At 50.2% G+C, this 27,666-nt stretch overlaps 2 protein-coding genes and 1 pseudogene across 6 annotated transcripts; 1 reads left to right on the forward strand and 2 right to left on the reverse strand.

Moving 5' to 3' along the window:
• Positions 1-4,440: 4,440 nt before the first annotated feature.
• LOC115069677 lies at positions 4,441-5,000 on the reverse strand (annotated as a pseudogene).
• Positions 5,001-9,227: 4,227 nt separating this feature from the next.
• Avpr2 (arginine vasopressin receptor 2) lies at positions 9,228-11,116 on the forward strand. Its single transcript, XM_008829559.2, has 3 exons — positions 9,228-9,252; positions 9,596-10,480; positions 10,648-11,116. The coding sequence occupies exons 1-3, from the start codon at positions 9,228-9,230 to the stop codon at positions 10,851-10,853; spliced, it is 1,116 nt and encodes a 371-aa protein (XP_008827781.1). The 3' UTR covers positions 10,854-11,116.
• Positions 11,117-11,478: 362 nt separating this feature from the next.
• Arhgap4 (Rho GTPase activating protein 4) lies at positions 11,479-27,607 on the reverse strand. 5 transcript variants are annotated; one of them, XM_029561838.1, is made up of 22 exons: positions 27,446-27,607; positions 22,808-23,015; positions 22,564-22,726; positions 22,113-22,175; positions 21,609-21,836; positions 20,499-20,627; positions 20,162-20,383; positions 17,132-17,233; positions 16,768-16,959; positions 16,553-16,637; positions 16,284-16,311; positions 15,965-16,067; positions 15,051-15,111; positions 14,885-14,962; positions 14,668-14,760; positions 14,468-14,573; positions 14,146-14,379; positions 13,978-14,051; positions 13,718-13,901; positions 13,320-13,412; positions 12,878-12,977; positions 11,479-11,921 (listed from the first exon to the last, which is right to left on the reverse strand). In XM_029561838.1, exons 1-22 carry the CDS (start codon positions 27,510-27,512, stop codon positions 11,688-11,690), a joined length of 2,847 nt encoding a protein of 948 aa, XP_029417698.1. In that variant the 5' UTR covers positions 27,513-27,607; the 3' UTR covers positions 11,479-11,687. The 5 variants fall into 5 exon arrangements, with proteins under 5 accessions (XP_029417698.1, XP_008827782.1, XP_017652730.1 ...); XM_008829560.3 differs by having other exon boundaries at positions 14,668-14,802; XM_017797241.2 differs by lacking the exon at positions 13,320-13,412 and having other exon boundaries at positions 14,668-14,802.
• Between the last annotated feature and the right edge of the window lie 59 nt (positions 27,608-27,666).

Here is a 27,666-nt window from a genome sequence, read left to right on the forward strand (position 1 = left end):
CCCAGGATTTGGGAGGCTACAGCGAAGAATGCCAAATTTAAGGCCAGTCTGAAATTAGCGAGTTTGTGGTAAACCTGAGACCGTGCTTCAAAAACACCAAAAGAAAAAAAGAAGAGCAGAAAGAAAGAAGAAAGGAAGGGAGGGAGGAAGGGAGGGACCAGTGAAACAAATCAGCTGGTAAAGACCCCTGCTCCCTGTGGTGGAAGGAGAGAGCCAGCAGAGACTCTCACTCTCCATCCTGCCCCCACTCTCCACTTGTTTACTTTTTCTATAACCTTGGAGAGAGGCCTTGTGAAGCTTCTTATACCTTTGTGAGAGCATCTTTTTTTTTTTTTTGGAGACAGGGTCTTCCTGTAGGCCCAGCTGGTGTGAAATTCACTATGTAGACCAGGATGGCCTCGAACTCACAGAGATCTACCTGCCTCTGCCTCCCAAGTGCTGGGATTAAAGGCGTGTGCCACCAGGACCCACTGTGAGAGCATCTTAAACCTCGAAAATTAAATTTCGTAAGTTTCCTGAGTTTTGTAGGTTTATTTAGTTTCTTGAGGCTTAAGGAGCCTCCCTCCTCTAGGAAGGAATGTTTCAATTCAGAGGAAATAACTATACACTGAAACCAAGGGCTGGGATGTAGCTCAGTGGTAGAGAAAACTGTATCAGCCAAAAAGTGGAAGGAACTAAATATCTATCAGCAGGCAAGCAGATAAATACAACAACTCAGGAAGTAGATTGGGGATGTAGCTCAGCTGGTAGAGTACAAAGCCTTGGGTTCTATCCCAAGCACTGCAAAAAGCCAGTGTGGTAGTGCACTCCTGTAATGTCAAGTGAAGGCAGATCAGAAATTCAAGTCATCATTGGCTGTCTAGTAAATTCAAGGCCAGCCTGGGCTACATGAGACCCTGTCTGAAAAGAAAGATAAAGGCAGGAAGTTTGGATACAGGTCAGAACATGGAGAACCTTGAAAGCATTATGCCCAGCTCTTGGGAGGCTGAGGCAGGCTCATCTCTGTGAGTTCAAGGCCAGCCTGCTCTATGTAGTAAAGACAATCAATGTTACATGGTGAGACCCTGTATCAAAAAAAAAAAAAAAAAAGATTTTCCTGTGCTTGTGTTTGCCCTGGGGGAAAATGTAGATCATTGCTTAAGGACTACAGAGCTTTTCACTAGTGTGACTTTTTTAAAAAGGATTGAGAATAAATAGTGGTGACTGTTGTATGACATTGTGAATAAAATTAGTGCTACTGAATTGTGCATTTTAAATGTTTAAAATGTTAAACTATGTCTGTAATTACCTGCATTTATAATAGCTAGATAAATAGATAAACCACAACATTTTAAAGGCATCTGGAAAGGGTTCACCTGGGCAGTTCCGGCTCACGGTTTTTCATGTGCTTGCTGCCAACAAGGACTGCAGTTAGAGCTAAAGCTTGCCTGGCCCTGTTGCCTTTGTGTTCTCTGTGAATCATTCTCCGTGCTTTGAGTCTTCTCATGGTGTGGTAGGAAAGTTGGGTGGCTGACATGGTTTTGACGGGTGAGCATATCTGCTAATAAGGGGGAAGCTGTGTTGCTTTTTCTGACACAGCTTCACAAAGCAAGCAGCACTTTTAGTATCTGATCTGAATCACAAGCAGCATACAAGCCTACCCTGGTTACAAGGGGAAGGTTAAATTCCACCTCTTGATGGGAGGTGGCAAGGTTCCAGAGGAACATGTGGGATGGGGATATTGTTGGGGCTACCTTTGAAAAACACAATCTGCCACTCATATCAGTTAAAGCCAGAGCCTGCCAGCCTTAAACAGAATAGCTATATGTTATTCCCAGCACCCACATGGTGGCTACGAACCGTCCTTAACTCTAGTTCCAGAGGAATCAGAAGCCTTCTTCTGACCTCCGCAGCATTGCACAACACAGGTGCACTCACATACATGCAGGCAATACAGTCATACACATAAAATAAAAATAATAAAAATAATAAATCAGCATAAAAGGTACCAGAGACAAGAGGCACATTGAGAGAGACAGGAGGAAGAAAAGCACCTGATACCAAATCTCCCGAATACATGAAACAAAAGCTGCTAATGCTGAAAGGTTCTAGAAATAAACAAATCTCCAAACATAGTTGGAAACTTAAACATCCCTTTCTCATAAATTGATCAGATGGGAAAAAACTAGTAAAAATATAGATTTGAGCAATCTCATCAACCAAATTAACCTAATGGATATTTACAGAACACTACATACTAAAACAGGATAATCCACATTCTTCTAAAAAGCAAATGGAAAATTCAGCAACATCAACAATAAACCACAATAAATGACAAAGGATAGGACTTGGATAATATCTTTTCACGATGCTGTTGAATTAGAAAGCAACAATGATGGGCAAGGGGTAAAAGTGCCTGCTGCCACACCTGATGACCTGAGTTTAATCCCTAAGACCCACAAGGTGGAAGGAGAGAACTGACTCAACTTGTCCTCTGCCTTCCACACTCTCCCTGTGGTGGGCACACACATGTCCTCATGCCACATAAACAAATGTAATAAAGTAAAAAAAATATATATTTATCTTACCAGGCGTGATAGTACACGCCTTTAATCCCAGCACTTGGGAGGCAGTGGCAGGCAGATCTCTGTGAGTTTCAGGCCAAATTTTTTAATATTTTATTTATTATTTTTATTTTATGTGTACGAGTGTATTGCCTGCATGTATGTGAGTGCACCTGTGTTGTGCAATGCTGTGGAGGTCAGAAGGTGTCTTCGGATTCCGCTGGAACTGGAGTTAAGGATGGTTCGTATTCACCATGTGGGTGCTGGGAATCAAACCCAGGACCTCTGTGAGAGCAGTCAGTGCTCTTAACTCCTGGGCCATCTCTCCAGCCCCCTTTTTTTGCATTCTTAACAGCAATGCACAATTTTTCTAGGTGCTCTCTAGGCATCGTACCTCACACACGCTTGTCAGTGCTGCTGCAGTTGTTGCTGACAATCTAGTGGATATCTACAGCATATATCTTATTTCTCTTTTCTTTGTCCATTTTTCATGTGAGTGTGTGTGTGTGTGTGTGTGTGTGTGTGTGTGGCACATATATATTTATCTTAAAAATCAACAACAAAAGCTATCTATGTGATTTCTAAATATTTGGAAATAAAAAAAAAGAACTTCCAAATAATCTATGAGTCAAAGAAAAAAAATCACAAGAAAAATTAGAAATTATCTTTTTGTTTTTGTTTTTTGAGAGAGAGTCTCACTATGTAGTCCTGGCTGCCTAGAACTCATTACGTAGACTAGGCTGGCCTCACAGAGAACCATCTGCCTCTGCCTCCTGAGTGCTGTGATTAAAGGTGTGTGCTACCACACCTGGCTAGAAAGCTAGAAAATATCTTAATTTTGTTTTTGGTTTAATTTTGGTGACAATGTCACACTATATAGCCCAAGCTGGTCTGGTACTTGCTATGTAGAACATACTAGCCTCAAACTTATAGAGATCTGCCTGCCTCTGCCTCCCGAGTACTGGGATTAAAGGCCTGTGCCACACTGCCTAGTCATCTTTAATTTTTTAAAAAATTACATTTATTTATTGTGTGTATACACATGTGTATGTGTGTGCATATGTGTAGGTAGATGTGTGCCATGTGTGTGCCACAGAGCACCTGTGGAGGTCAGAGGACAACTTATGGGAGTCAATTCTCTCCTTCTACCCTGTGGGATCTGGGATTCAAATTTAGGTTATCAGATTTGGCAAGTGCTTTTGCTTACTGAGCTATCTCACCAGCCCCAAAATACCTTTAACTAAATAGAAATTAAGGCATAAAACATCAAAATTTGGAAATCCGATTAAATATGTTATATAGAGGAAAATTTATAACATTAACTACTTATATTAGAAAAAAAGAGCTGGGTATATAATTCAGTGGTAGAGTCCTTGCCTAACATGACTAAGGCCCTAGGTTCAGTCCCCAGCACTGCAAAAATTGTTTAAGCTTCCACTTTAATAAACTAGAGAAGGGCAGCAGAAGCAGATGGATCAGCGGACAGGTTCAAGGCCAACCTGTCTACAATAGTGAGTTCCAGGACAGCTGGGGCTACAGGGAGAGCCTGTCTCAAAAAAGAAAGAAACTAGAAAAGGGGGAGCTGGAGAGATGGCTCAGCAGTTAAGAGTGTGTATGGCTCTTCCAGAGGACCAGAGATAGTTCCTTGCACCCACGTTGTATGGCTCCTCAACTGCCTGTAATTCCAGCTCCAGGGGAATCTAACACCTCTGGCCTCTGTGGATACTGGCACTCATGTACCTATATCTACACATATGCACATAATTAAAATTAATAAAAATTTTGTTTATAAGACAAATATTTAATGAAAATTGGTCAGTGGGTATGTATAATCCATGCTGCTCAATAGTTACATAAAACTATCAGAAATGTAAACCAGCGTAGATGGAAGAAGATGTTACATATTGTCATCATCTGATTCATCTTACTTCAAGGATTCCTTAGCATATTTGTCTGCTTCTTTCCTTGTATCTTTTGGAACAATCTCATGTCTTCCTTTAGTCAATACACCAACCCAGCTGAGCTGTAGTTCAAAAGCTTTAGTTTAACTTTATCATGTACTATGTAAATTATTTTTGCAACTTCTTTAACTACATCACGGCAGGTCATCTCTTTCATATATGAAACACCTGATGGATCAATCATATAGGGTTGAGCACCGTAATTTATACTGTACAACCCTAACATAAAACTGCAGCCGAAAGGTCTAACAGTACTGTAGACTGTATAAGCATGTATGTACATGGCCACTTTGCAAGATGTTTTAGTGGAAGGTTATAGCCAAAGTTAGACCTAAAGTTGGAAGCGTCTTCTCTTGCTATGTCTGCTAGTGAATGCGCATCTGTCAATAAACCTGCTACTGCCTACTATTTTCCACTGCCTTCATGGCATATTCAACTTGAAAAACTCTTCCATCAGGAGAAAAGTAGAGGCTGACCCGGTGCCAATGGGGCTCATGGTGCTGAACCACCCAGCCGCCCGGGATTTGCAGGCCTCAAGTCAACAAAAATATTTTTTAAAATATGCTGGTTATAGTGGTGTATGCCTTTAATCCCAACACTCTGGAAGAAACAGGTAATCTGAATTGCTCTGTATCTGTAAAAGGAGTTGAGCTTGTATCTAAACATTCTCATGAAGAAAGCTGCAGACTTTCAGTAGGCCTGACAACCTGAGTTTTATCCCCGGAACCTATGCTGTGGAAGAAGAGAACTGACTTCCAAAGTTGTCCTCTGACCTCCACATGTGCAATGTGGTACTCATGCACCCACAAACATACAAAAATAAATAAATGTAAAAGAAAATAAGAAAGTTCCAGGCTTAAACAGCTTCATTCATATAGCCTATCAAATACTATGGACAAAATATTAATTCTCCACAAACTTAGAAAGCAGAAAAGGAGAGAGCAACCTCATTCATTTTACAAGGTCAGCATCAGACTTACCCAACACCAAAGAGAAATCTATAGGTCATTATCTCTTAGTACCACATGTGTAAGAAGCTAAGTGAAATTTTAGCAAACAAAATCTAGCAATGTATAAAAAGATGACACGTATGGCTGAGTAGTTTCCTTCCAAGAATACAAGATTGCTTCAATGTTTGAAAGTCAGTCAATGTAATTAACCATATTAGCAGAACAAAAACGAAAAGAAACTCCACATGATCTTCCAGATACACAAAAAAAATTGACAAGGGCTAAAGGGACGGCTCAGTTGGTATAGTGCTTTCTTTGCAGCACAAGCACCTGAATCATATTTACAAAATCTGTGTTTTAAAACAAGCTGGGATGGTGCCTGGCATGGTGGCGCATGCCTTTGATCCCAGCACTTGGGAGGTAGACGCAGGCAGATCTCTATGAATTCCAGGCCCAGCCTGGTCTACAGAGTGAGTTCAAGGCTAGCTGGGGCTACAGGGAAACCCTGTCTCAAAAAGACAAAAAAAGAAAAAAGAAAAAAAAGAGGTGGGATGGCTGGGTGTGGTGTGGTGCACTCCTTTAATCCTAGCAGTCAGGAGGCAGAGCCAGGAGGATCTCTGTGAGTTCAAGGCCAGCCTGCTCTACATAGTGAGTTTCAGGCTACAGAGAGACCCTGTCTCAAAAAGAAAAAAAAATGTGGGGAGGATAGCTATAATCTAGTGCTGAGAAGGCAGAAACAGGTGGAGTCTTAAGGCTCACTGGCCAACCAGTCTAGGCTAATCGGTGAACCTGTGACAAAGTGAATGGCATTTATGAGAATGACATCTGAGGTTGTCCCCTGGCCTACACACACACACACACACACACACACACACACACACTTATCCCTACACACATGAACACATACACACATAAGCATTAAAAAGTATCAATTGCATCTAGGAAAGGTGGCAATAGTCTGTAATCCCGGTACTCGAGAGACTGAGGTAAGAAGATTGCTGTGAGTTTAAGGTCAGCTTGAGCTAGTATGAGACCTTGTCTCAAAAAACCAAAACCAGGCTGGATGTGGTGGTGCACACTTTTAATTCAGAGTTCAAGAGGCAGAGACAGGTGGATATCTGTGAGAGTGAGGCTAGCTTGGTCTACATAGGAAGTTCCACTCCAGTTAGGGCTGCACAGAAACCCTGTCTCAAAAAACAAAGAAAAACAAAACCCAAAACCAGGTCTGGTGAGATGGTTCAGAGTGTAAAGGTGCTTGCCAACAAGCCTGACAACCTGATTTTGAACCCCAGAACCCTCATGGTGGAAAGAGAGACCCAAGCCTTAGACGTTTTCCTCTGACCTCCACATGTACACCATGGCATATGCATGTGCACCCACACAAATAAATTTAAAAAAACATAAAAATAAAATAAAAACCAAAAGTCAAGTATGTTGGCTCACATCTGAAAATCCTATACTTTGAGAGGTACAGGCAGGAGAATTATAAGTTCCTTGCCAGCCTGGGCTACATGAGATCTTTCTACCTTCCCAAAAAATGCCCCCCAAAACAGAACCCCCCCAAACAAAAAGACAATAGATGAAAAGGTGTCCAATATCATAGGTTACAAGAAAAATACAAATTCAAACCCCACTAAAATGATTCAAATTGGAGATACCCCCAAAAAGGTGGACATTGTAGCTCATACCTATATGAGCATGTGGAAGCCAGAGGCAGGAAGATTGCAAATTAGAGGCCAACCTGGTGTTCCAGGGGATGTGATGTCCTGTTCTAACCTCTGTGGGCATTGCACAACACAGGTGAACTTACATACAGGCAGGCAAAACACTCATACACATAAAAAATAAATAAAATTTAAAAATGTAAGCAAGAGGGAGGAGAAAATAATCCCAGCACTTGGGAGGCAGAGACAGGAGGATTGTACAAGTTTGAAGGCTGCCTAGTTTACATAGGGATCTCTAGGCTAGCCAGGAGACCCTGTCTCAAAACAATAACATCCAAAGGACCCTAAAAACATGGTAAATAAGCATGTGGAATATATATGTGAGTGATGGCATGGTATATGGGTGTGCAATGTACATTGGATGATATGTAGTCTATGCAGCATGTAGACATCTGAACTGCACAGCATGTGTGCACAGGTATGGGGGTAGGGTATGCAAGGCACCTACCTCTATATCTCCCCTACCCCAATGGGGCTGGGGGAGGGGCTGGAGCCCACCATGCTTTCAGGGCAGGAAGAGGAGGCCTTGGCTGTTGGCAAGGTCCCTCAGCCTGGACCTGGTCCATACTAGTGTTGTTTTGGTTGCTAGCCTTGCAGGTCAAGGGGAGAAGACAGACAGGAAAAAAAGGAGCCTGGCCCCAGGTGAGTGAGCAGGCTGCAGGCTGGTGCTGGACCAAGGTGACCCAAAGGGAGAGGGAGCCATGGAAGAAGGGGGAGATGGCAGGAGTGGGGTATAGAGGGGCAGGAGGGCCCTGAACATCTAGGCTCCTAAGCTCTTCTCTTAGGTTTCTCTACATGGGATCTTGCTGTATGTACACAAATGTGTGTTTAAGTCTCTGTGTCATATGAGACTTGTGGGAGAGAGAGGGGATTGTACAGAACAAGGCCCTGGAGGTCAGGCCAGAAGCCCCTCCTCCTGGGGCAGGCAGGTAGTTGCAGGTGGGGAGGAAGAAGAGGGCGGGAGTGCTCCTCCTAGCTCCCCAGGGAGGAAGTGGGGATGTACAGGGTCACATTAGGCCCAGTCTCAGCCCCCACCACATCCCCTCCCTTCCAGTCCCTCATGTCTGGCCACGCCTTAATTGAGAAGGTGGGGCCTGCTAGGGCTGGAAGGGCTCCTGCTCTGTGTAATGAGAACTCCCCAGGCTTTTACCCCTTTCTCGCTTGGGAACAAAGGAAAGAAGGCATCTGCTTTCAGAAGGGGGATTTAAGAACTTGTCATGAAAAAGTTGTGATCCTGGATCAGCTCTAGCTCTCTCTGGCCTCAGTTTCCCCTCTTAGAAGATGAGGTGCTGTACTTAATAGTTTCCCACAGTGCGCCCAGATCAGCCAATACTAGAGTGGAGTGGGGGAAGTCAGGATGGAAGTTCCTGCGGAGCCCTGAGCAAGGCTGGGAACTGGCTGACTGTGCCTTGGGGCCTCAGGCTGGTGAGGAGGAGAGTCCTGGGGAGAGATCTGGGACGCCTGGGTCAGGAAGGGAAATTGGAGGCCAGGAACTTACTTCCTGGTGGATGGAGGAGGGAAGCCAGGGGAGGTGCATGGGGGAGGCGAAAGGGGAGGAAGTCTCCCCCTGTGCAGGTCACTCCCTGAGGCTGGGGCGGGGCGGACGATGGAGAGCAGATCTGAGTGCTGGGCCACCTTCACGCTGCCGCCCAGCTACCCAGAAAACGGGGAGTTTAGCCAGGTAAGGGGCTCTGAGAAACACACCTGGTCCCTTCTGCCCAGTTCCTAGCCTGCAGATGGTGTTCTGTCTAAGCCGCTGTTGGGGCTAGGAGATTTTAGTGTTTGCCTCTGATTTCCCATTCCCATTCCTGATTGACTGGGCTCCCTGGTTGGATCCCAGGCTTTCTGTGCTATCTGATTAGCTACCTCTAATATTCCCTGCCAAGGGCTGGGCACAGGCTGGACCCCTCTCTTATGTGCACCTGCTGCCTGGCACCTCTCTTTCTAAGGGCTCCTGTGCAGTGACCCTGGACAGCGGGGCTGGCCCCTTGAGTGGAGGCTGAGTTGGCCCCTGTGACAGGAGGGCAGGTCACTTGCACCAGTCCCACCATGCTCCTGGCATCCACCATATCCGGTAAGGCCCTGGGCTCCTGCCACCCCTGATGGGATGAGCCCTGTAGGCTGGGTGGGTTTGATGAAGCCAAGAAACACCTCTTTTTAAAGACCTTTGTCGCACTCTTGGGGAGTGGTTGGGAGCAGGTGTTACCTGCTTCCCAAACCACATGTGTGGAGTTCCTGGCAGATGATGTTTCCCTAAGAGTCCCCTCTGCTGGTAGCCAGGAGGTGGGCAGTGAGGCAAGCAAGAGGCTCAAGGTGCCAGCTGCACAGGGCACTAGCCCTGACATTGGAACCTCCTAAGGCCAGAGACGCAGCATAGCACCCCACTAACTTGGCCTTCATGCCTCATCCTTGCCCAGCTGTGCCTGGGCCCCTCTCTCCCCCTAGCTCTTCCAGCAACAGCAGCCAGAAGGAGCCACTGGATGACCGGGACCCACTGCTAGTCCGGGCGGAACTGGCCCTGCTTTCTACTGTCTTTGTGGCCGTGGCCTTGAGCAACGGCCTGGTGCTGGGGGCCTTAGTGCGGCGGGGCCGGCGGGGCAGATGGGCACCCATGCATGTCTTCATCAGTCATTTGTGTCTAGCTGACCTGGCTGTGGCTCTGTTTCAAGTGCTGCCCCAGCTGGCCTGGGATGCCACCGACCGTTTCCGTGGGCCTGATGCCCTGTGTCGGGCTGTCAAGTACCTGCAGATGGTGGGCATGTATGCCTCCTCCTACATGATTCTGGCCATGACGCTAGACCGCCACCGCGCCATCTGCCGCCCCATGCTGGCATACCGCCATGGAGGTGGGGCTCGCTGGAACCGGCCAGTTCTGGTGGCCTGGGCCTTTTCACTCCTTCTCAGCCTGCCTCAGCTTTTCATCTTTGCTCAACGAGATGTGGGAGATGGCAGTGGGGTGTTTGACTGTTGGGCCCGATTTGCAGAGCCCTGGGGCCTTCGTGCCTATGTCACCTGGATCGCTCTGATGGTGTTTGTGGCACCTGCCCTGGGCATTGCTGCCTGCCAGGTTCTTATCTTCCGAGAGATTCATGCCAGTCTGGTGCCAGGTCCATCTGAGAGGGCAAGGGGGCGCCGCAGAGGGCACCGAACAGGCAGTCCCAGCGAGGGAGCCCATGTATCAGCAGCCATGGCCAAGACTGTGAGGATGACGCTGGTGATTGTGATTGTCTACGTGCTGTGCTGGGCACCCTTCTTCCTTGTGCAGCTGTGGGCAGCGTGGGACCCAGAGGCGCCTCTGGAAAGTGGGTGTGGGTGTGGCTAGGGCTGTGGGGGAGGTAAGGGCTTGCCATACACATCCAAGTTCTCTATTCTCTACCCCAGTAGTGGGTTCATATGTGGTGCCCCCATGGCTTGCTAGCCCAAGCAAGGACACCCTGAATTCCAGCCTAAACTCCCCCTCCCTTCACAGGGCCCCCGTTCGTGTTGCTTATGCTGCTGGCCAGCCTTAACAGTTGTACCAACCCCTGGATCTACGCTTCCTTCAGCAGCAGTGTCTCCTCAGAGCTTCGAAGCCTGCTCTGCTGTGCTCGCAGGAGCACCATACCCAGTCTGAGCCCCCAAGATGAGTCCTGTGCCACAGCCAGCTCTTCTCTGACTAAGGATACAACCTCCTGAGCAGCCAGTGGGCTTGGGCTCTTTTCATGCAAAGGCTCCGTGTACCTCACCTGACTGACTGGGGTTGGCCCAGAGAGCCACCAAGAAAGGGGCCCTTGGACAAGCCTTGGTCCTCCCTAGGCATTACTATCCTCAGGTATATGAGAAGGAATGTTTCAAGACTGTAAGAAGACTCTTGGGTCAGTTCCTTTGTGTCAGGCATGGGAACAACTGGGGCAGAAGCCTCAGGGCCTGGGAGGGGGCAGGTGACAGAGGTGCTTGTGGTTCTTGCCCTCTCTCCCTAATAAAAGTTGCGGTTTATTTTCCACATGGAGAAGGGTCTCCTTGGACCAGGGTAATGATGGGTGTGGAAGCTGGAATATAAACATATAAAGACTCACGCACCCATAGGCACTCGGTAAGGAACCTGTGATGTAAGCAACCAACACTGCACTTTTGGGGGTAGGTCTCCAAGTAACATAGGACAACCCCCAATGGACAGCTCCATGTCAGAGGACCCCCAACAGAAGTGTTCAAGCTGTTCAGGCTGCTGTCTTGGCATCTGGCTTCTAGTAGTGCAATGGGTGCAGGGCGCTGCTCTGTACCCCACCTGCTCATTCGCTCCAAAACAGGGCAGGCTGGTATCTGGCAATCAGTGCATAGGTCTTTATGAATTGTTGCCAGGCCCACCCTCCATAGCCACAGCTCAAGCTCTCCCAGCAAAGCTGTAAAGGGTCTGGTTCCCAGCCTCCCTCCTTTGCTGCTTCCCAAAGGGGCCTAAGCTAGGGCTGAGGAGAGGCAAAGGGTCCAGGAAGAATGGTGGATTCGCTGGTGTCTGCTGGGGGGTGAGCTGCCTCAGTGTGGCTTGAAAGCTGAGTCTGGACTCTGAGGATGGGAGGCAGAGGGGGAAGCTGTGGCCCCAGGTCCCCGGGAGAAGACTTTGTTTTTGCTGAAGAGGCTGCAGGCCAGAGGCTTCTGGCTTCGGGTGCTTGGACTGGGGGAGGCTGTAGCTGCTGGCCCAAGGCCCTGGCGGACAGCAGCCTTTCCCAAGAGCTCCTTAAACACGGAGTCCATGTTCTGCGACACAGTCTGGTAAAGAGGGAAAACATAGAGGGTCCAAGTGACAGCTTCTTCCACTCCTCAAATGGAGGCCTTGGCCTAGCACCCTGTGGTCAGGCCAGGCCCTTTCCCCAGAGGCCTCCAGGCCACCTCCCCCACTCAGTTCCAGCTCCCTTCCTTCTGTCACTTTCAGTGTTACTTTTGGGACAGTAACTCCTTGGACTAGTTCTGAAGTAGGAGCCCCTCTGACTGGACCCTAGGCCCCATCTCTTCTTACCCCTACTTTCTCTCTGGCTGATATCACAGCTTCTACCCAGGGCCTTTGGGGCTGTCAACATGCTGGGGACTCCCAGGTCAATGTCCTTCCCTGCAATCTTCCTGCTGCCAGGCTCCAACTCCTGTGTCTACCAGCCTATCTTAGGCCTAGGAGCTGGCCCACTCTTCCTAAGGCTCAGCCACTGTCCCCCAGGGCCTCCCTGCTCAGCCCATTGGGGCTCACAGGACCCACTTCCTAGAGAGGAGCTCCCCAGGTTGTATCACTCCCTAGAGCCTTGTCCTAGGCCCAATTTGTTTCCTCAGCCAACCGCCCCTCCTGCTTCCCTGCCATCTGTCCTTTCATTCTCCCTGGCGTGCTAAAGCACCTGCCATGTCAATGCCTGTCACCTAGCGTAGCTCTAGGTGCCAGCCTTGAAGTCTGTCCCAGAGCCCCTCACCCACACCAGCCTAAACAGCCTGCCTTCTCCCTTATTCAAGAATGTTGTGAGGCCCACACCCCAGTAGGGCTCCTCCCAACTGTTCTGACCACATGCCCCTCCCTAGGCTGTGACTTGGGCTTGCTTGTTTGGCATCAGGTACCCCTGAATTAAGGCCAAGGGGAGCAGCAATGAGCCTCACCTTGGGGAGGGCAGAGCCAGGTTCATAAGAGAGGCAGAGACCATGCAGGAGAGGCGCCCCCTGCTGGCCCCATAGCCAGTCCAAACTCTCACCTTATCCATCTCTGCATGTCTCTCAGGGGAGGTGGGAACCAAACAGTGTCGTCTGGGCCCAGAAGGGCCCACAGCCTCAGGTGGGGTACCTGGCTCTGGCCTGCAAGGCACAGATAGAAAACCTGGCAGTGGTCCTAGGAAATCCCTGACCTGAGCTGGCAGTGGCCATCCCAGGTATGGTAAAGGAAAGAGGTGCACCTCTGTAGTCCTCAAGGTCCTGTAGGCTCTCTCCAGATCATACCCAGGCTGAATCTATTCTGTCTACCCTTAGTGTCCTTTATTCAACAATTCCCCTAGTCCCATGTAGCCAAAGCGTGAGCCCATACCCTCTAAGCCTAGCATAGTGGGGGCAGCCTCTGGCCAGTGTCTGCTACTTTTAATAGCAATGTGGGGCAAGTGGACCCTCTGAGGGGTCTTCCCAAGGACCTGTCTTCCGGCTCACCAATGGGCGAACTCCAAGGTCAGGGGGCCCTCTGGACGGCTCACAGACTCCCCTGTGGCCTGCAGCCCTAGGTCAGCCGCCTGCTTCTCATCCCTGGGTAAGGAAAAGACTGGCTTGTTTCGGACACTCCTCCCTGGCTGAGGCCTAGAGGCCAGTGGCCTCAGCCTTAGCCCCAGCCCCAGTAGTTGGAAATGATTGTTCTTGGGTCCAACACTATAGACTGGCTTGAGTTGGAAGAAGTCCTGTTTGAGCATGTCAAGTGACAGAGGTTGCATCCAGAAAGAGGAAGACATGGAGACTATGCTCAGTATGGGCTAAAGGGAAGCCATAACCATCAGAGCCTGGGAGGGTCAAGGCTAACACCTTGGACAACCTCCCCAGGGCTTCAACTCACTTACCCCTCAGGCAGTGTGATGTACTTGTGTGGAATGAGTCCCCGAACACCAGCATGCTCCCCTCGCCACCAGTCACTTGATGCCCGAGCATGTAGCCGCAGCACATCCCCTCGCTGGAATGTCAGCTCCTGGGCTGTGCGGCCTGTGTAGGCAAAGCAGGCTACGGCCTCCAATATTCCCTCCAGGTCTGCAGGGAAGAGAGAGCCTGACTGAGAGGGAAGTGGGTACAAGGGAAGAGGATGGGGTAGGGCCTCCCTGCTCACCATCCTCTTGAGCTGTGGTCCCAGCTTCCAGCTCAGGCTCCTGCTCCCCAACAATGCTCTCCAGCTGAACTTCCCTGATATTCCAAGTAGAGCAAGGCAGGTAAGGCAGGTGTTTCCCTTCATTAGAGTCCCTTCTCCTCTTCCCACCAAAGCAGCCCAAGAGCATACCCCAGGCAGCTGGCAGAAGGTGGTGCCATGCACTTCTCATAGACAGGGCCTGGCAGCATGGCCAGTGGTGGGAAAACCCGAGCAGGCTGCAGAATGAGCGTCTGTACCAGCTGGTTCACCCGGCCCTGTAAGGCTACGGGGTCCTGCCCGGCAGGCACAGGCAACAGTGTGGGCCCGAAGCACACAGCCAGGTTGTAGGGATCCATCATGTTCTCATCGCTGTACTGGGCCAGGCTGGAAGAACATACAGATCACGGGCAGGGAGCTCGGGCACTGGGGACCCCTTCCACCCCTAGACAACTAGCTCCCCAGAAGCACTCACTGGTTGAGGAAGGTGAAGAGGTAGCGCAGGACCACCAGCACCGGTCCAGGCAGCCTGGACAGCAGGCGGCTCATAGGCTCCACCCGTTCACCCACGGCCTCCAGCTCTGTGGCCAAGGCAACCCAAGAGAGTGACTGAGTGAAGCCATAGCCGCTAGTGCCAGTGGGCGGCCCTCCTACCCAGCTGGTCTCAGGCCTCACCTGCAGAAGCCAGCAGCTCGTTAAATAGGTCTAGAGGGAACAGAGGGGGCTCCAGGCTCCGGAAGTACAGCTTCAGCACCCCAGCCACTGAGTCTAAGTCATGGGAGGTGCAGCCCTCCACCAGAGGGTCCTCCCCTGTGGAGGGTGAATGGCAGGATGAGGAGGCTGTCTGAGCCTGCTAAGCCCATTGCCACACTGCCTATCCATCTGTCCTCACCTCTCTCAAAGGCTTCTCGGATCTCTGAGATCCGGGCCTGGGCACCTGATACCCGGAAGATTCCCTCATGCTGCAGGCCTGTGGAAGACAAGGAGCTGGCAGGTAGAGTCCCCTCCCCCCAGGGTACCCAGTGCCAGGGTGGCAGGAGAAGATAGGCTGTGCTTACCATTGAGGTTAATGAAGCGGATACAGCTCTCCACTACCAGGGGCACAGGCTGGCCTGAGCTCTGTGGACAGAGACATGTTTATTTCACTAGGACACAGCATGTCCCCCTTGGTATTCGATCACTTTTCTGCTAAAAGTGTTACTGTGGTGTTTCTTGAAGTCTCTGTGAAGAGTATGATTTGCCAGTGCTATTTTAAGTGGTGCTTTACATTTTATTTGCAAATTGTTGCAACAGTATAAAAAGTCAATCAAAATCTGGATGTTGATCTTCAGTCAAGGAACACTGGGAAACTGAAATTTGATCATTTAAATCACCTGATTCTTATAAATGCCTTGTGTGCATAATCACACCATTGCAAATTACAGTGTTACTTCTCTTCCCTGACCTTTAAGACAGGGTCTCATTAATCTCAGGCCTCAAACATGCTATGTTGCCTAGGCTGGCCTTGCACTCCTGTTCCTCCTGCCTCCGCCTCCTCCCAAATACTAGGATTACAAGCATGTGCCACCATGCCTGGCTCCTTCAGATCTCTATTGTTTCCCTTTTTGGCTGATATGACCAAAGCCATGTGGGTCAGCAGTAGAGCCTGTAAGTATCTTATGCTGATCCTAGTAACAGGGGGAACTCTCAACACCTCACCCCTAAAAATGCTGCAACCCAGGTTTTCTGTGTTCCTTAAGAGTTCCCTTTAATGGGTAGGCCACTGGGAAGTCCAGGGAGACCTCAGTCACGCCTGGTAAAAGCCTGCACAAGAACACAGGAAGGGACTTTTGAGGTCCACCCAGGAAGGCCTGGACTAAGAGCACTGGGATCAGGCAGTTGCTTGGGCCACAGTGGTGGCCCAGGGCTGGAGAAAGATCTAAAGGGACAGGGATGGCCTGTAATGAGCTGGAGTGTGAGGCAAAGTGAGTACCTGAATAAACTTCTCCAAGTCACCTCCAAAAAGTCTCTGGTTATACTGGGAACTGGGACGGGGTTGGCGGCTCTTCTGGAATTTTCTCTGTGTGCACTGGGTCCTAAGAATGGGAGCTGCCTCTTAAGAGAACAGGCCATAGAGAGGACAGCCCACGCCGCCCCCAACCCAGCCAGGCCCTGGTCCTCTCCAGTTATTTCAGAATGCACTCGGAAAATTGGAACATTAAGGCCACAGGGTGCTGGCACCCAAGCTGGGCAGCAAGAAGAGGGCGGATGGAGGAGACTCTGAATAGACCAGCACCTTATGAAGGACTCACCAAGATGTCTCTCGCTCTTCCTTGTTACCTGGAGAAGGGAAAACCATGGGTCTATCTCTCAGGCTGGGGATTGTCAATGAATCCCAGAAAAAGGGGGCCTGGTGTAAACACTCAGGATGGTCAGAGGGCCAAGGGGTGAGAAGCCAGTACCCATGCAGGGTTAGTTCCTGCAGGCCAAATAACCTCACTGGACAGGGAGGAACACAGGTAAAGAAGAGGGCAGGGGCAGCTCTAGGCCCCAGACAGGGGAGGCCTGGAACAGGACCCACCTCGTTGTATAGCCTCCTGCAGCTTCTCATGCTTGGCCTGCAGCTTGGCAAGGATGCTTCGGCCACTCAGATATTCCTGTAGCTTCTGGGAAGCCCAAAGAAGAGCCCCTACTTTGAGCCCCAGCTCAAACCCCTCTACCCCTACTGCCCTGTGTGGTTCTGCCCCCTCTTCCCCTGCTGCCCCTCATGGCTCTGCTCCACCTGCCCAGGCCCACCGTGATATAGAAGGTCTCTGTCTCCTGCTGTTGGCCCCGTCTGCGGCCTGCCTGTCGGGTGCCTGGGTCTGAGCTTGTGGACTTGAGGGACTCAGTGGAAGGGCTGGTCTGGAAAGAGTCCAGCATGTCCCCATCCTCTGAGGCCACCACCTCCAGCAGAGCCTGCAGTGTTGCCTTCAGTGTCTTGTTCACCTGAGGGCACAGCATCAGGGCAGTAAATAGGGGACAATGTGGGAGGCAGGAAGTCAAAGTCAGCAGAAAGAGGAAAGAAAGGCTACTGCCAGCTAGGAAGGCACTGTCAGGACAGCCAAATCTGAGAGAGGTCTTCAGGCCCTGTTCCCACCCAAGGCCGAGCCACTCATGCCTCCTCTGTCTCAATGGTCTGTCCGTCCAGGCGACTCTGGATGTTTTGGGCTCTGGGCAAAATCTCGTCCCGCAGCTCCATCTCAACCTGGATCTCAGCCACCTGCAAAAGGCAGTACCAGGGGCTAAGGGCTAGGCCCAGGCCCAGAGCTCAAATGAGGCTGTGAGGATAGGCCTGAAGAAACGGCACATTTCTGTTGCCTGCCTCCACTTCCCAATTATTGGGATAACAGGTTTCTGTGTTGCTGGGGATGGAACTCAGGGATTTGTGTATGCTAGGCAAGCACACTAGCACTGAGGCACAGTCCCAGCCGCAGATATATCTACAGCACGCTGAACAATCACCCTACTCTCTCTTCCCAAGTGCCACCACAAAGGAATGCATGAAAGTGTAAATCATGGGAGAAAGGGACATGTGCCACAACACGGATGATTCTACAAGACAAATGCTCTATGATTCCACTTCTGCGAGAGACCTTATGTGACAGTGTTGGAGTCAAGCTCATAGCAGCAGCAGGGTAGTGGGTTCCAAGGAGCTGGAAGGGAAGCAATGGAGACCTGGGTGTTTAATCGGGACAGTTTCCTTGTTAAGAAAAAAAAAAAAAAGAGCACTCTGGAAGTGGATAAGGGTGATGCTTACCCTCACTGAACTTTGCACATGAACATACCCACACACATATACATAATTAAAGACATAGTGGTACAAGCCTATAATGTGAACACTTGGGAGACTGAGACAGGAGGATTGTCATGGGTTCAAAGCCAGTTTAGGCTATATATTAAGTAGCAGACCAGCCAGAGAGTTTGTCTCAAAAATACAAAAAACAGGGGTGTGTGTGTGTGTGTGTGTGTGTGTGTGTGTGTGTGTAGAGATGCCCACCTCACACCAGTTCTCCATTGCAGTAAATCTGCTCACAGCACGGAGGGACAGAGGGAGCCGTCCAAGGGTGGCATCTGTGGAGTATGGCGCTACAGCTGTGCCTTCAAAGGATAGCCACAGAACACAGAGTCTGAAGAACTCCCTCTGGGGGAAAAGGCCTATTCATGAGGAACGCCAAAAGGACCCTAATATTCAGGATTCCTCAGCAAAAGAGCTGAGCCCCTGTCCTCTCACTACAGGAAGACACTGTTGCAAGCTGTCACATATAACATATGCACTGTGACCCTCAGTACCTCTTAATAGGAACTGATAGCAAAGAACTGACAGATGTTTTCAGGGGACTCTAAAATGGACAACAGAGACCAAAGCAAGCTTTTGAAAAAAATGCCAGAAAACAGAGCAAATGCAGGGAGAACACAGGCAAATGAGCATTTTCCCAAAAGTCCAAAAGATGCCAGGTGTTGGGGGGTGCGTCCCTACAGTTATAGCAGTTGGGAGGCTAAGGCAGGAAGGTCCTGAGTTTGAGGCCAGCCTGGGCTACAAAGCAAGATTCTTATCTCCAAAAAATTAAGACATGGAAGTGTAGCTCAGTATTAGTGTACTTGTCTAGCACGTGCAAAACTCTAGGTTCAATTTCAGTGCCATAAATATTTTTATTTTATGTGTATGTATGTATTGCCTGCATGTAGGTAAGTGCACCTGTGTCGTGCAATGCCCGCAGAGGTCAGAAGAGGCTGTTGGATCCCCTGGAACTGGAGTTACAGACAGTTGTTAGCTGCCATGTGGGTGCTGGGATTCGAACCTGGGTCTTCTGCAAGAACAACCAGTGTTCTTAACCATCTCCAGCCCCATAAATAGTTATTTTAAACAGAATTCCAAAACAAAATTCTTATAAATGAGAAACATTGGTAGGCTAGGCATGGTGGTGCACACCTATAATCCCACCACTCAGGAAGCAGAAGCAGGAAGAAAACAAGTTAAGAGCAGGACCTGGTCAGCACAGTGACTATCAGACCAGCCAGAGCTACACAACAGAAAAGAGAAGAGAGAGGAGGGGAGGGCAGGGGGCGGGAAGGGAGGGGAGAATTTTCCTAAAGAAATCTCTGAGAGTAGAATTTAATAGAGAAACAGGAAGGAGGAAATTACAGAATCAACCTGTGCAGTCAAATGCAATAATCGAGTGGCGGGGGGGGGGGCATTGAGTGATGGCTCAGCGGTTAAGAACACTGACTCCTCTTGCAGAGGAAAGGACTTGGGTTTGAACACCAGCACCCACAAGGCAGCTAACAACCGTCTGTAACTCCATTTCTAGGGGATCTGACGCCCACTTCTGATCTCTGCAGGCCCTGCATGACATGGCTGCACCTACCTACGTGCAGGTAATATACTCTTACACATAAAATAAAAAATAAAATAAAATATTTTATAAAAATGAGGGTGAGTGGCAGTGGTGGGGGACACAGAGAAACAGACAAAGAAGAAATAAAGGGCAAGACATATCAAAGGAATTCTACAAGCCTCAAACAGACCAGCACAATCATTACCTAGCACCAGGATGGAAAATGGATCCCCAAGGCAGATTATCATGGAATTTTACATCAGAGAAGAAAGACTATCCTAAAACCTCATGGGATGACTGCAAAGATGTCTAATTAGAAATGACTGGTGCATGATGTATTTCCTCCCAAGTTTCCATTATGCAGTATTTTTTGTTTCTTGGTTTTTGTTGTTTTGTTGTCTGTTTAGAGACACAGTTTTAAACTGTATCCCAAGCTGTCCTGGAACTCACTACAAAGCCTAGGCAGTCTTGAACTCAGGGTAACCCTCCTGCCTGAACTCATCCTACCTCAGCCTTCCCAGTGATGGAATGACAGGTATGTGCTTTCATGCCTGGCTGTAAAGTTTTCAGTGCATGGTGCATGGATAGCCACAGTGAACATTTGGGTTGTGGTGGCTGTGCAGTGTTTGAGAGTAGCCCTGAGTGAGCTGCTGCAGCAAACTGCTCTAGTGGGCCACATGTGCCAGAGGCTGAGGAATGAAGGCCTGAACCTTTCTCTAGCATCCAGGAATTTTTTTTAAAGCAAAGTGCAAATTATGTGACTGACCCACATTGGCAGAAGGCCTTCATGGTAGTAAGAGGGTGACTCTTACCTCATCACCCTCATGGGGCTGGTATTCAAAACGTAGAGGGGGACAAAAGGCCATTGCATGCACTTCAAGCACCTTGGCCTTGTCCCCTGGAGGATCTAGGGCCTCCAGAGCCTCTTCCAGGCTGCCCAAGCCCTGCATCTGGGAGGCTTGGGTGCGGCTCTCAGCGGCTGTGTAGCTCCGCAGTGCCTGCCCCAGGGCCAAGTGGAAGCCTGTGTCACAGCACTGGAGAGAAGCAAGCAGACACTGCTGTGGGCCTGGAACCAAACCCAAGGGCTCTGGGCACTGGTGCTCTAGTACCCCGCCTCCTGCCTGCCCATCCACCCCATGCAGGACTCACATCCATGAGGTCCAAGACATCATGTAAGTAGTAGTTGCTGACAGCGGCGTTGACACTGGCTAGGCTGAGCAGGTACTCATTCCGGGCCTTGGTGCACTTGAGTTTATGCTCCAAGAACTTGGCCTGACGCTGCTCAAGACAAGGCATACCAGGGTTTCCCATTTGGTGGTCTCCCCTCATCTCTGCTCTTCCCTCCCCTCTGTCTTCAGATTCCACCTGATGTGCCACAGGCCTTTCAAACTCAGTGTGGATTTCTTCAGTCTGCCACAAACCAGCCCTTGATGAATCCTCAGTGCTCAGCCCTACTGTGTACATGGTACCATTCAACTCCAGCTCCCAGAACCTGACTCGATTCCCCATCTGTCCACTGGCCACTTCTGATCCACTGACAAGGGATGATCCCCCCACCACTGCCCTGCACTCTTCCCTTCCTTTGGTTTGAGTGCTCAACATGCCGCCCTACCATTCCCTATAAAAGTGGAAGGGGGTCACGTGGAACTAGATGATTAAGTAAAAGGCATTCCCACACACACCTCATGATGGAGGTAGGAGGTAGGAGGATGAATGAGAAAATCACTTGGGTGCTACACAGGGATGGCACAGAAGAAAAGGTACATCCCAAGTGTCAGGGCCCAGGTCATTGCCCTCAACCCCAACTAGCTTGGGCCTCCACATATTTTCCATGAGATTGCTTTGAAAGCTTCTTCTGGAATGGCACCCAGGTGCACATCTTGAGTTCTTGGCCTTCTGACACCTCTGGGACTAGCTAGGGGAAAGTCCCTGAGGCTTGAGAGTTCCAAGTGTTTTGTGCGCCAGCAGGGCAGTTAAGGGGACAAGCTTGGAACATAAGGTGATGGCCTCAGGCGATTATGGACCCTGTGACAGTCTTTCCCCCTATCTTTTAGGCCTGTTGAAATCCCTGTAACCTCATGGCATTGTTTTTCCATGCCCCAGAGCTACTAAGACTGAGGAGGAAGAAAGAACCTTGCTAGAGGCCTGTGACTCTTCCTCTACCCCACCCTGCCTCAGGGACAGGCAAAGACTTGCAAGGACAAAGGCCAGGGGCTTCAGAGTTGGACAGAGAGACCATCCATAGCCTTCAAGGCCCACCTTCTCTACCAGTCGCCCTGCCTTCTTGAGGGAGCTCTTGCGGAGAGGCCCTGTCTCAGCAGTGGCACTGGTGGCGGTGGTGGCAGTGGTCATGATCGTGGCAGTGGCAGCAGTGATGGTGGGCAGGGCACTCCGGCCCGCCCGCTTCTCCTCCTGCCGTTCAGCTTCCCGGAGCTTGGCCTCTGCATTCATGCTTTCCACGTGGTATATGTGGTATGTCTTCTTGGTCTGTAGGGAGGCCCAGGGCAAGGCACCCCTGCTGAAGGCCACAGCCAGGATCAGCCCTTTACCTCAGCCCATCTGGGACTCAAATCTGAGAGCTGGGCCATCCCATATGAGTATGTTGTCATTTAACCACGCTGTCCCCAGAGCATGGAGGAGAACTTACTTGCTGCCCCCAAACCCAGGTCTCTTCTGAGCACCCATTCTCTCCAGCTGGGGGATGCAATGGACTGGGAGCTATTCTTGCCTCCCCCTGACCAGCACATGGTGGGCCCTGCTTACCGTCTGGAGCTCTGAGACCACCTCCAGGAGCTCATCCTGAAGCTGCTGTACCAGGTCCTTACTCTAGAGGTGGGGGAGGGAGGTAACTATAGCATTGCCTCACTAGTGCCATCCTGGGATGACCCATCCCACCTCAGCTTGGCACAAGCCCAGCTTGGGCTATAATATCCTCCTTACTTCCCATACCTCTCAACCACAGCACTTCCAGATAGACCCCTGCCCCCCCGAGCACTTCCCTTGGTAGAGCCTTAGGCCTTCTACAACTTTTGTGATGCTACCTTTATTTTATTTTATATTACTTTACAAATTATTTTATTTTATTTTATTTTTGAGACAGGGTCTCACTATGTAACCCCAGCTACCCTAGAACTCACTATGTAGACCAGGATGGCTTCGAACTCACAGAGATCCACGTCCCTCTGACTCCTGAGTTACGGGATTATTACCCTACCTTCTTAACGATACGTCCCACATCCTCTGCAGTGTGACTCAGGCGTTGGGCCAGGGGTCCACCCAGCACCTCACTGAGGGCTGCACTTTCCCGACTCTGCAGTCGTGTCTGCTCCAGCAACACAGCCCAGCAGTGCAAGGGCGACAGGAGGGATGGTTCCTTCCTGCATGCAGCAGAGGGATACTCAGACCAGTGAGCCTAGACCGCTGGCCCTTGAAGGTATTGCTTCCAGTGTGGTACCTACCGGAAGCTTTGCTGCTCCCGGCTGCTGCCCCCCAGGCGGCCACTGCGACTGGCAAAACGTTCGGCCAGCTTGTCCAGGCCCCGGGAGTACTCCAGCTCCACCTCGGCCCGTCGCCGCATGAACTCCGCCAGCTCCTGCAGCAAATCCCTCCGTAGTTCGCCCTGGAGCTCCAGGCAACGAAGCTGCTCGCTCAGCTGCCAGCGCATCTCTGCAAGGGGACCTCGGCTTAGGCCTGACCTGCATGCACTGCGTGGGCCAGACAAGCCAGCAAGGGGTAGGAGAGGCAGAGACAAGCAGACAGCCATTCTGTCTGCCCCTAAAACTCCTTGACACCTGACTAGGCTAAAAACTGGAGCTAAAAGCAGAGCAAAGAAGTGTGCCCTGCAGCAGAAAGGCGCCCAGGCATGCTGCCCTGGTGCACTCGGGAAGGGCCTGAGGCAGGGAACTCTATGCTAAGGCTTCTGCACAGACCCAAGAAGCGGCTGGGGGCGGGGCTGTTGTGGGGCTCCGGCCAGGTCTGCAGGGACTTTGTGGCCTTCATACTCAAGGAGTCCTTCCCTCTGCCAGGCCAGGCCAGTGAGGGCTAGCTATGGCCAAGTATGCTAGTCAAGGCTGGTAAGTGAAGGGTCAGAAGGAGCTGGCCTAAGTCTTCTGTTTTCACTAACAGTCACCCACCCCAGGGCTTTCCCTTTACCCCACAGGGGAGACACCCGTAGGGGCCCCATACCACCTTATCTCTGGCTTGATTTAGCAATACTGCTTCCCTCACTCAGCTCTAAAGCAAAAGCTGCCTGTCTTGCAAGCTGTTAGCAATACCTGGGCCACCCACCGAGGGTCCAGGTGGGCAGTGGGGGCACCTGAGTATATAAGACATGCCTTGGCTTCTGGCAAGAAGGCTTTCCATAGACAGGTCTGCAGTTACATCCCTGGGCTGGGACACTAACTGATTTCTCCATTTAGTAGAATGGTGACTTCACATCCATTTTGTTATAGCCACATTCCAGACACTGTGCCTACTCTGCTGACTAGAGGAGGGAACAGATAGCAAGGGGAAAGAGCCATAGTAGAATAACCAGGAGTGACAGGTGCTAAGATGATGAACACACACATATAATCCCAATACTCAAGAGGTAGAGGTAGGAGCTGCAGAAGTTCAAGGTTATCTTTGGCTACATAGTGAGTTCTAGGACAGCCTGGGGTACATGAGACCCTGCCTCAAAAGAAATTATACAAAAAGCAAGCGGGAGAAGTCAGTAAGGAGGGGGACCGGATGGCCTAAACTCTGTGGTCCAGGATCCCCAGTTAGATGCCCCAAAGAGAGAAGAATCAAGTAATGGAGCCCTTATAGACTCTCTTCATTTTCAGGGTCCTCCTGGTTACTGTGTAGAGTCCAAGAAGATGGCAGGGGCTGGGGACCAGGGACTGAGCCTCAGAGGTAAGCCCCAGGGTAGCTGTTCAAAAGAATTCTACTGTAAACAGCTCAGCATGGGTAGACTTCTGTCTTGCCAGTGACTTCCCTGGGGCAGTGAAACCAAAGGCCTCTCTTTGTGGGTGTCTCTTGCCCTTGCCTCCCCATCTCCTCCCCTGATTTCCTCTTGCAAAATGTCCCCTGCCTGGTCTCAGACCCCAGTCTCTGAAGGGACTGACTTTTTTTAGAGGGAGTGGGAGGTTTGAGACAGGGTCTCACTATGTAGTCCTGGCTGGCCTCAAACTCACAGAGATCTGCCTACCTCTGCCTTCTGAGTGCTGGAAATTAAAGGTGTGTACCACCATGCCCAGCCTTGGGACTGACTTCTTTTCCTGACTCCAGGTGCCCCAGATCCAGCTACCTACATGCCCCATGTATTAGCCTTCTACTCTACCTAACTGGACTCCCTCAAGGGTTGGCTTTGGAGCATGCCCTTAATCAGGTCACTGGAATGACTGAATTTCCACCAAGGGGACAAATTAGGCAGATAGAAGCTGAGGTGGGGTGGGTACTTCCCAACATTGAAGCCAATGCAAGGCAGGGCAGAGCCTACAATGCCAAGTGTCACTGCCACCCGCCTCTTGTGGCTAGTGTGGGCTGTGCTGGCTTGCTAGGGTGGACACTAATACCACTGACTTCAGTCAGAAGGGTCTTCACTGAATGAGGATAAGAGGTTTTGAATGATAGTGATTTTTTTTATCTTATTTATTATTATTATTTTTTTTATTTTGTGTGTATGAGTGTTATGCCTGTGTGTATGAGTGTTATGCCTGCTTGTAGGTAAGTGCACCCGTGTCTTGTAATGCCCGAGGAGGACAGCAGAAGCTGTTGGATTCCCTGGAACTGGAGTTACGGACAGTTGTTAGTTGCCATGTGGGTGCTGGGATTCGAACCCGGGTCTTCTGCAAGAATAGTCAGTGTTCTTTTTTTTTTTTTTTTGAGACAGGGTCTCCCTGTAGCCCCAGCTGACCCGGAACTCACTATGTAGACCAGGCCTTGAACTCATGGAGATCCATCTCCCTCTGGGATTAAAGGCATGCGCCACCACACGCCACCTCGCCGGCCCCGAATAAAAGTGATTTAATTCATTCCAAGCAAGGTCTCAAGAGGACCAGTCAGGCCCTTCCCTCTGAGCCCTACCCTGCCCTCTAGGAGGGATATGCTCCCCAGGGAAGGGACCTATTATAGCTGCATAGTGTGTGCTGAGTGGAGCAGCAGACCACAGCATCCTGTGGATTCTCCACCAGCAGCAGCAATAGTCTCTGGATCTGCATATGCACATTAGCTGGTGTCAAGTAGCTATAAATTGCAAGCCAATTGCATTTGAGGTCCATGGAGGGCAGGGACCAGGTTGTGCCATGGCAGAGCTTACAGATCTCAGCTCAAAGAATCCTGTCCTGACCTCCTCCCAAGGAAGCTCCAGCCCTTGTTAGACCCTAGTGTGCTCTTGTCTGTCCTTTGCAGTGAGCAGAGTCTTGGGCAAAACAGATGCATATAAAAAAACAGCTGGTAGCTGGGCATAGTGGCACACACCTTTAATTTCCAGCACTTAGGAGGAAGAAGCAGGCAGATCTCTTGAGTTTGAGGCCTGGTCTACATGGTGAGATTGTCTCTCAACAAAACAACTAAATAACAATAACAACAAAAACCCAACTAAACAACAACAAAACAGCTGGCATCTGGGTAGAGTGGCACATGTTTGTAATCCCAGCACTTGGGAGGTTGAGGCAGGAGGACTGCTGCAAGTTCTAGGTCAGCCTCAGTTACATAATGAGTTCAAGGCTAGCCTGGGCTACTTAGCAAGCTCCAGTCCCAAACAAACAAAAAAACAGCTGACAAAAAGGAATGAAGATCCTACACATTTGCATTGCAAAGCTTGGCTCCAGGCCCCTCTAGCACTTCCTGTGAGCTGTGCAGTCCCCTCTCACTTTTGCTGACCAGTGGGGCAGAAGAAAAGATGGCCTCTGGAACATCAACTATGCTGACCTTTCAGAATTTAGAGCGTCAAAAAACTGTCCCTGTTCTAGCACAGTTAGAGGACTATTTTTTGTTGGGGGGAGGGGAATGGATAAAAGTCACAAAGGTTGGACACCCTGAGTGAGCAAAGGACATTTTAAAGACTGTTGCTCCAAACTTCAGTTTCTTGGTGGGAACTAACTGGCCTGTGTTTGTTTGCTGATGAAGACTTTTTTAAGGTCCTTGGGCTTCATGACAGTTTGAGGAAGTAGGATTGGACGGACCACTGTCTCCATCTAAGAAATGATAAAGGCTAGACTTGCAATCACCTCAAATTGGCTCTGGATACAGGTAGCCTCTCAGATGAGGAAGTCTGGGGCTCATACTGGTGGTGAAACATGCTCATCACTACAACACTAACACGACACTGGGACAAACTGCTTGCACTGAGTAATTACAATGGAACTTGCATCCACAGGTTGGAAAACAAGGATCATTTCCTTCTATCTCTTGGGAGCTGTTGTGCTGTGTGACTGTGCTTCTCTGAGCTTCATTCTACAATAAGTAAAATAAAGCCATTTAAAGTGATAAGTCAGATGTCTCATTTGGGACAACCAGGAACTGCAGAGCTCTTAGATGTAGCCTCCATTCCTTTGCAAGAGTCACCACACCCTGAATAAAAGCTGTCAAGTAAGAATTCACAAAGCTCATTTGCATGTGATTTGCACTAGGGTGTTTGTCAGAATCCAGAGGTCTAATAGCGTAAAGCTGCATAGCCAGTCCCATAGAATTTCTCTAGTTTATATCTACACTTGAAGCCTGACCCAGGGACTACCACCCTCACCTTCATGCCACCTCAGTGCCAAAGGGAGGCGAAGGTACCAAGGCTTTCAGGGACTCCAGTGGTGTTAGGGTGAGGTACTAGGCTACTAGCAAAGTCAAGGTGGCCCATTTCACTCTAGCTAGGAAGCCAGCTTCTTAGTCTGTCCTTCCCTCGGGCCACCAGAGTCATTGCTGCCTGAGTGAGCAGCAGCCTACCCAAGTTGGGCAGAGGTGGGAGGGAGAGTAGTAGAGGCAAAAGAGGCGCCAAAAAGCAAGGCTTGGGCTTCCATTTCCACCCCTTTCCGGGGGTCGCTGGGGATCAGCGTCGCGGGGGATCAGCAGGAGGCACATGGGGGTCTCCACAGGGAACCAGGCCGAGTGCGCCCTCTCACCTTTGACTTGCGCCTCATATTCTGCCTGCAGCCCCCGCTCCCGCCGCAGCTTCCCGTGTGCAGCCATGGCCGCGGGCCGCTAGCACCGTCGAGTCCCGATGCTCCCACGCGGCGCGGAGCCAGCGGGCGCTGGGACCTGGGACGCCACAGCCAGCACCCAGAACCGGCTCCGCCCGGCCCCGCCCCCAGCGCGGCCCCCGGAGGGGCGGGGCGACCCAGGT

This window comes from Nannospalax galili, unplaced genomic scaffold, assembly GCF_000622305.1.
Source record: "Nannospalax galili isolate Female #2095 unplaced genomic scaffold, S.galili_v1.0 scaffold513, whole genome shotgun sequence".
In the NCBI taxonomy this organism is placed as follows: Eukaryota; Metazoa; Chordata; class Mammalia; order Rodentia; family Spalacidae; genus Nannospalax; species Nannospalax galili.

Excerpts from the sequence above, each read along its gene's own strand:
- Avpr2 (XM_008829559.2), top strand. The coding sequence starts at position 9,228 with ATGCTCCTGGCATCCACCATATCCG. Across the intron at positions 9,253-9,595 it reads CCTGGCATCCACCATATCCG|CTGTGCCTGGGCCCCTCTCT; the intron begins GTAAGGCCCTGG and ends ATCCTTGCCCAG. Across the intron at positions 10,481-10,647 it reads CCCAGAGGCGCCTCTGGAAA|GGCCCCCGTTCGTGTTGCTT; the intron begins GTGGGTGTGGGT and ends CTCCCTTCACAG.
- Arhgap4 (XM_008829560.3), bottom strand. The coding sequence starts at position 27,512 with ATGGCTGCACACGGGAAGCTGCGGCGGGAGCGGGGGCTGCAGGCAGAA. Across the intron at positions 13,413-13,717 it reads TACATCACACTGCCTGAGGG|GGATGAGAAGCAGGCGGCTG; the intron begins GTAAGTGAGTTG and ends TTCCTTACCCAG. Across the intron at positions 11,922-12,877 it reads GACATGCAGAGATGGATAAG|ACTGTGTCGCAGAACATGGA; the intron begins GTGAGAGTTTGG and ends CCTCTTTACCAG.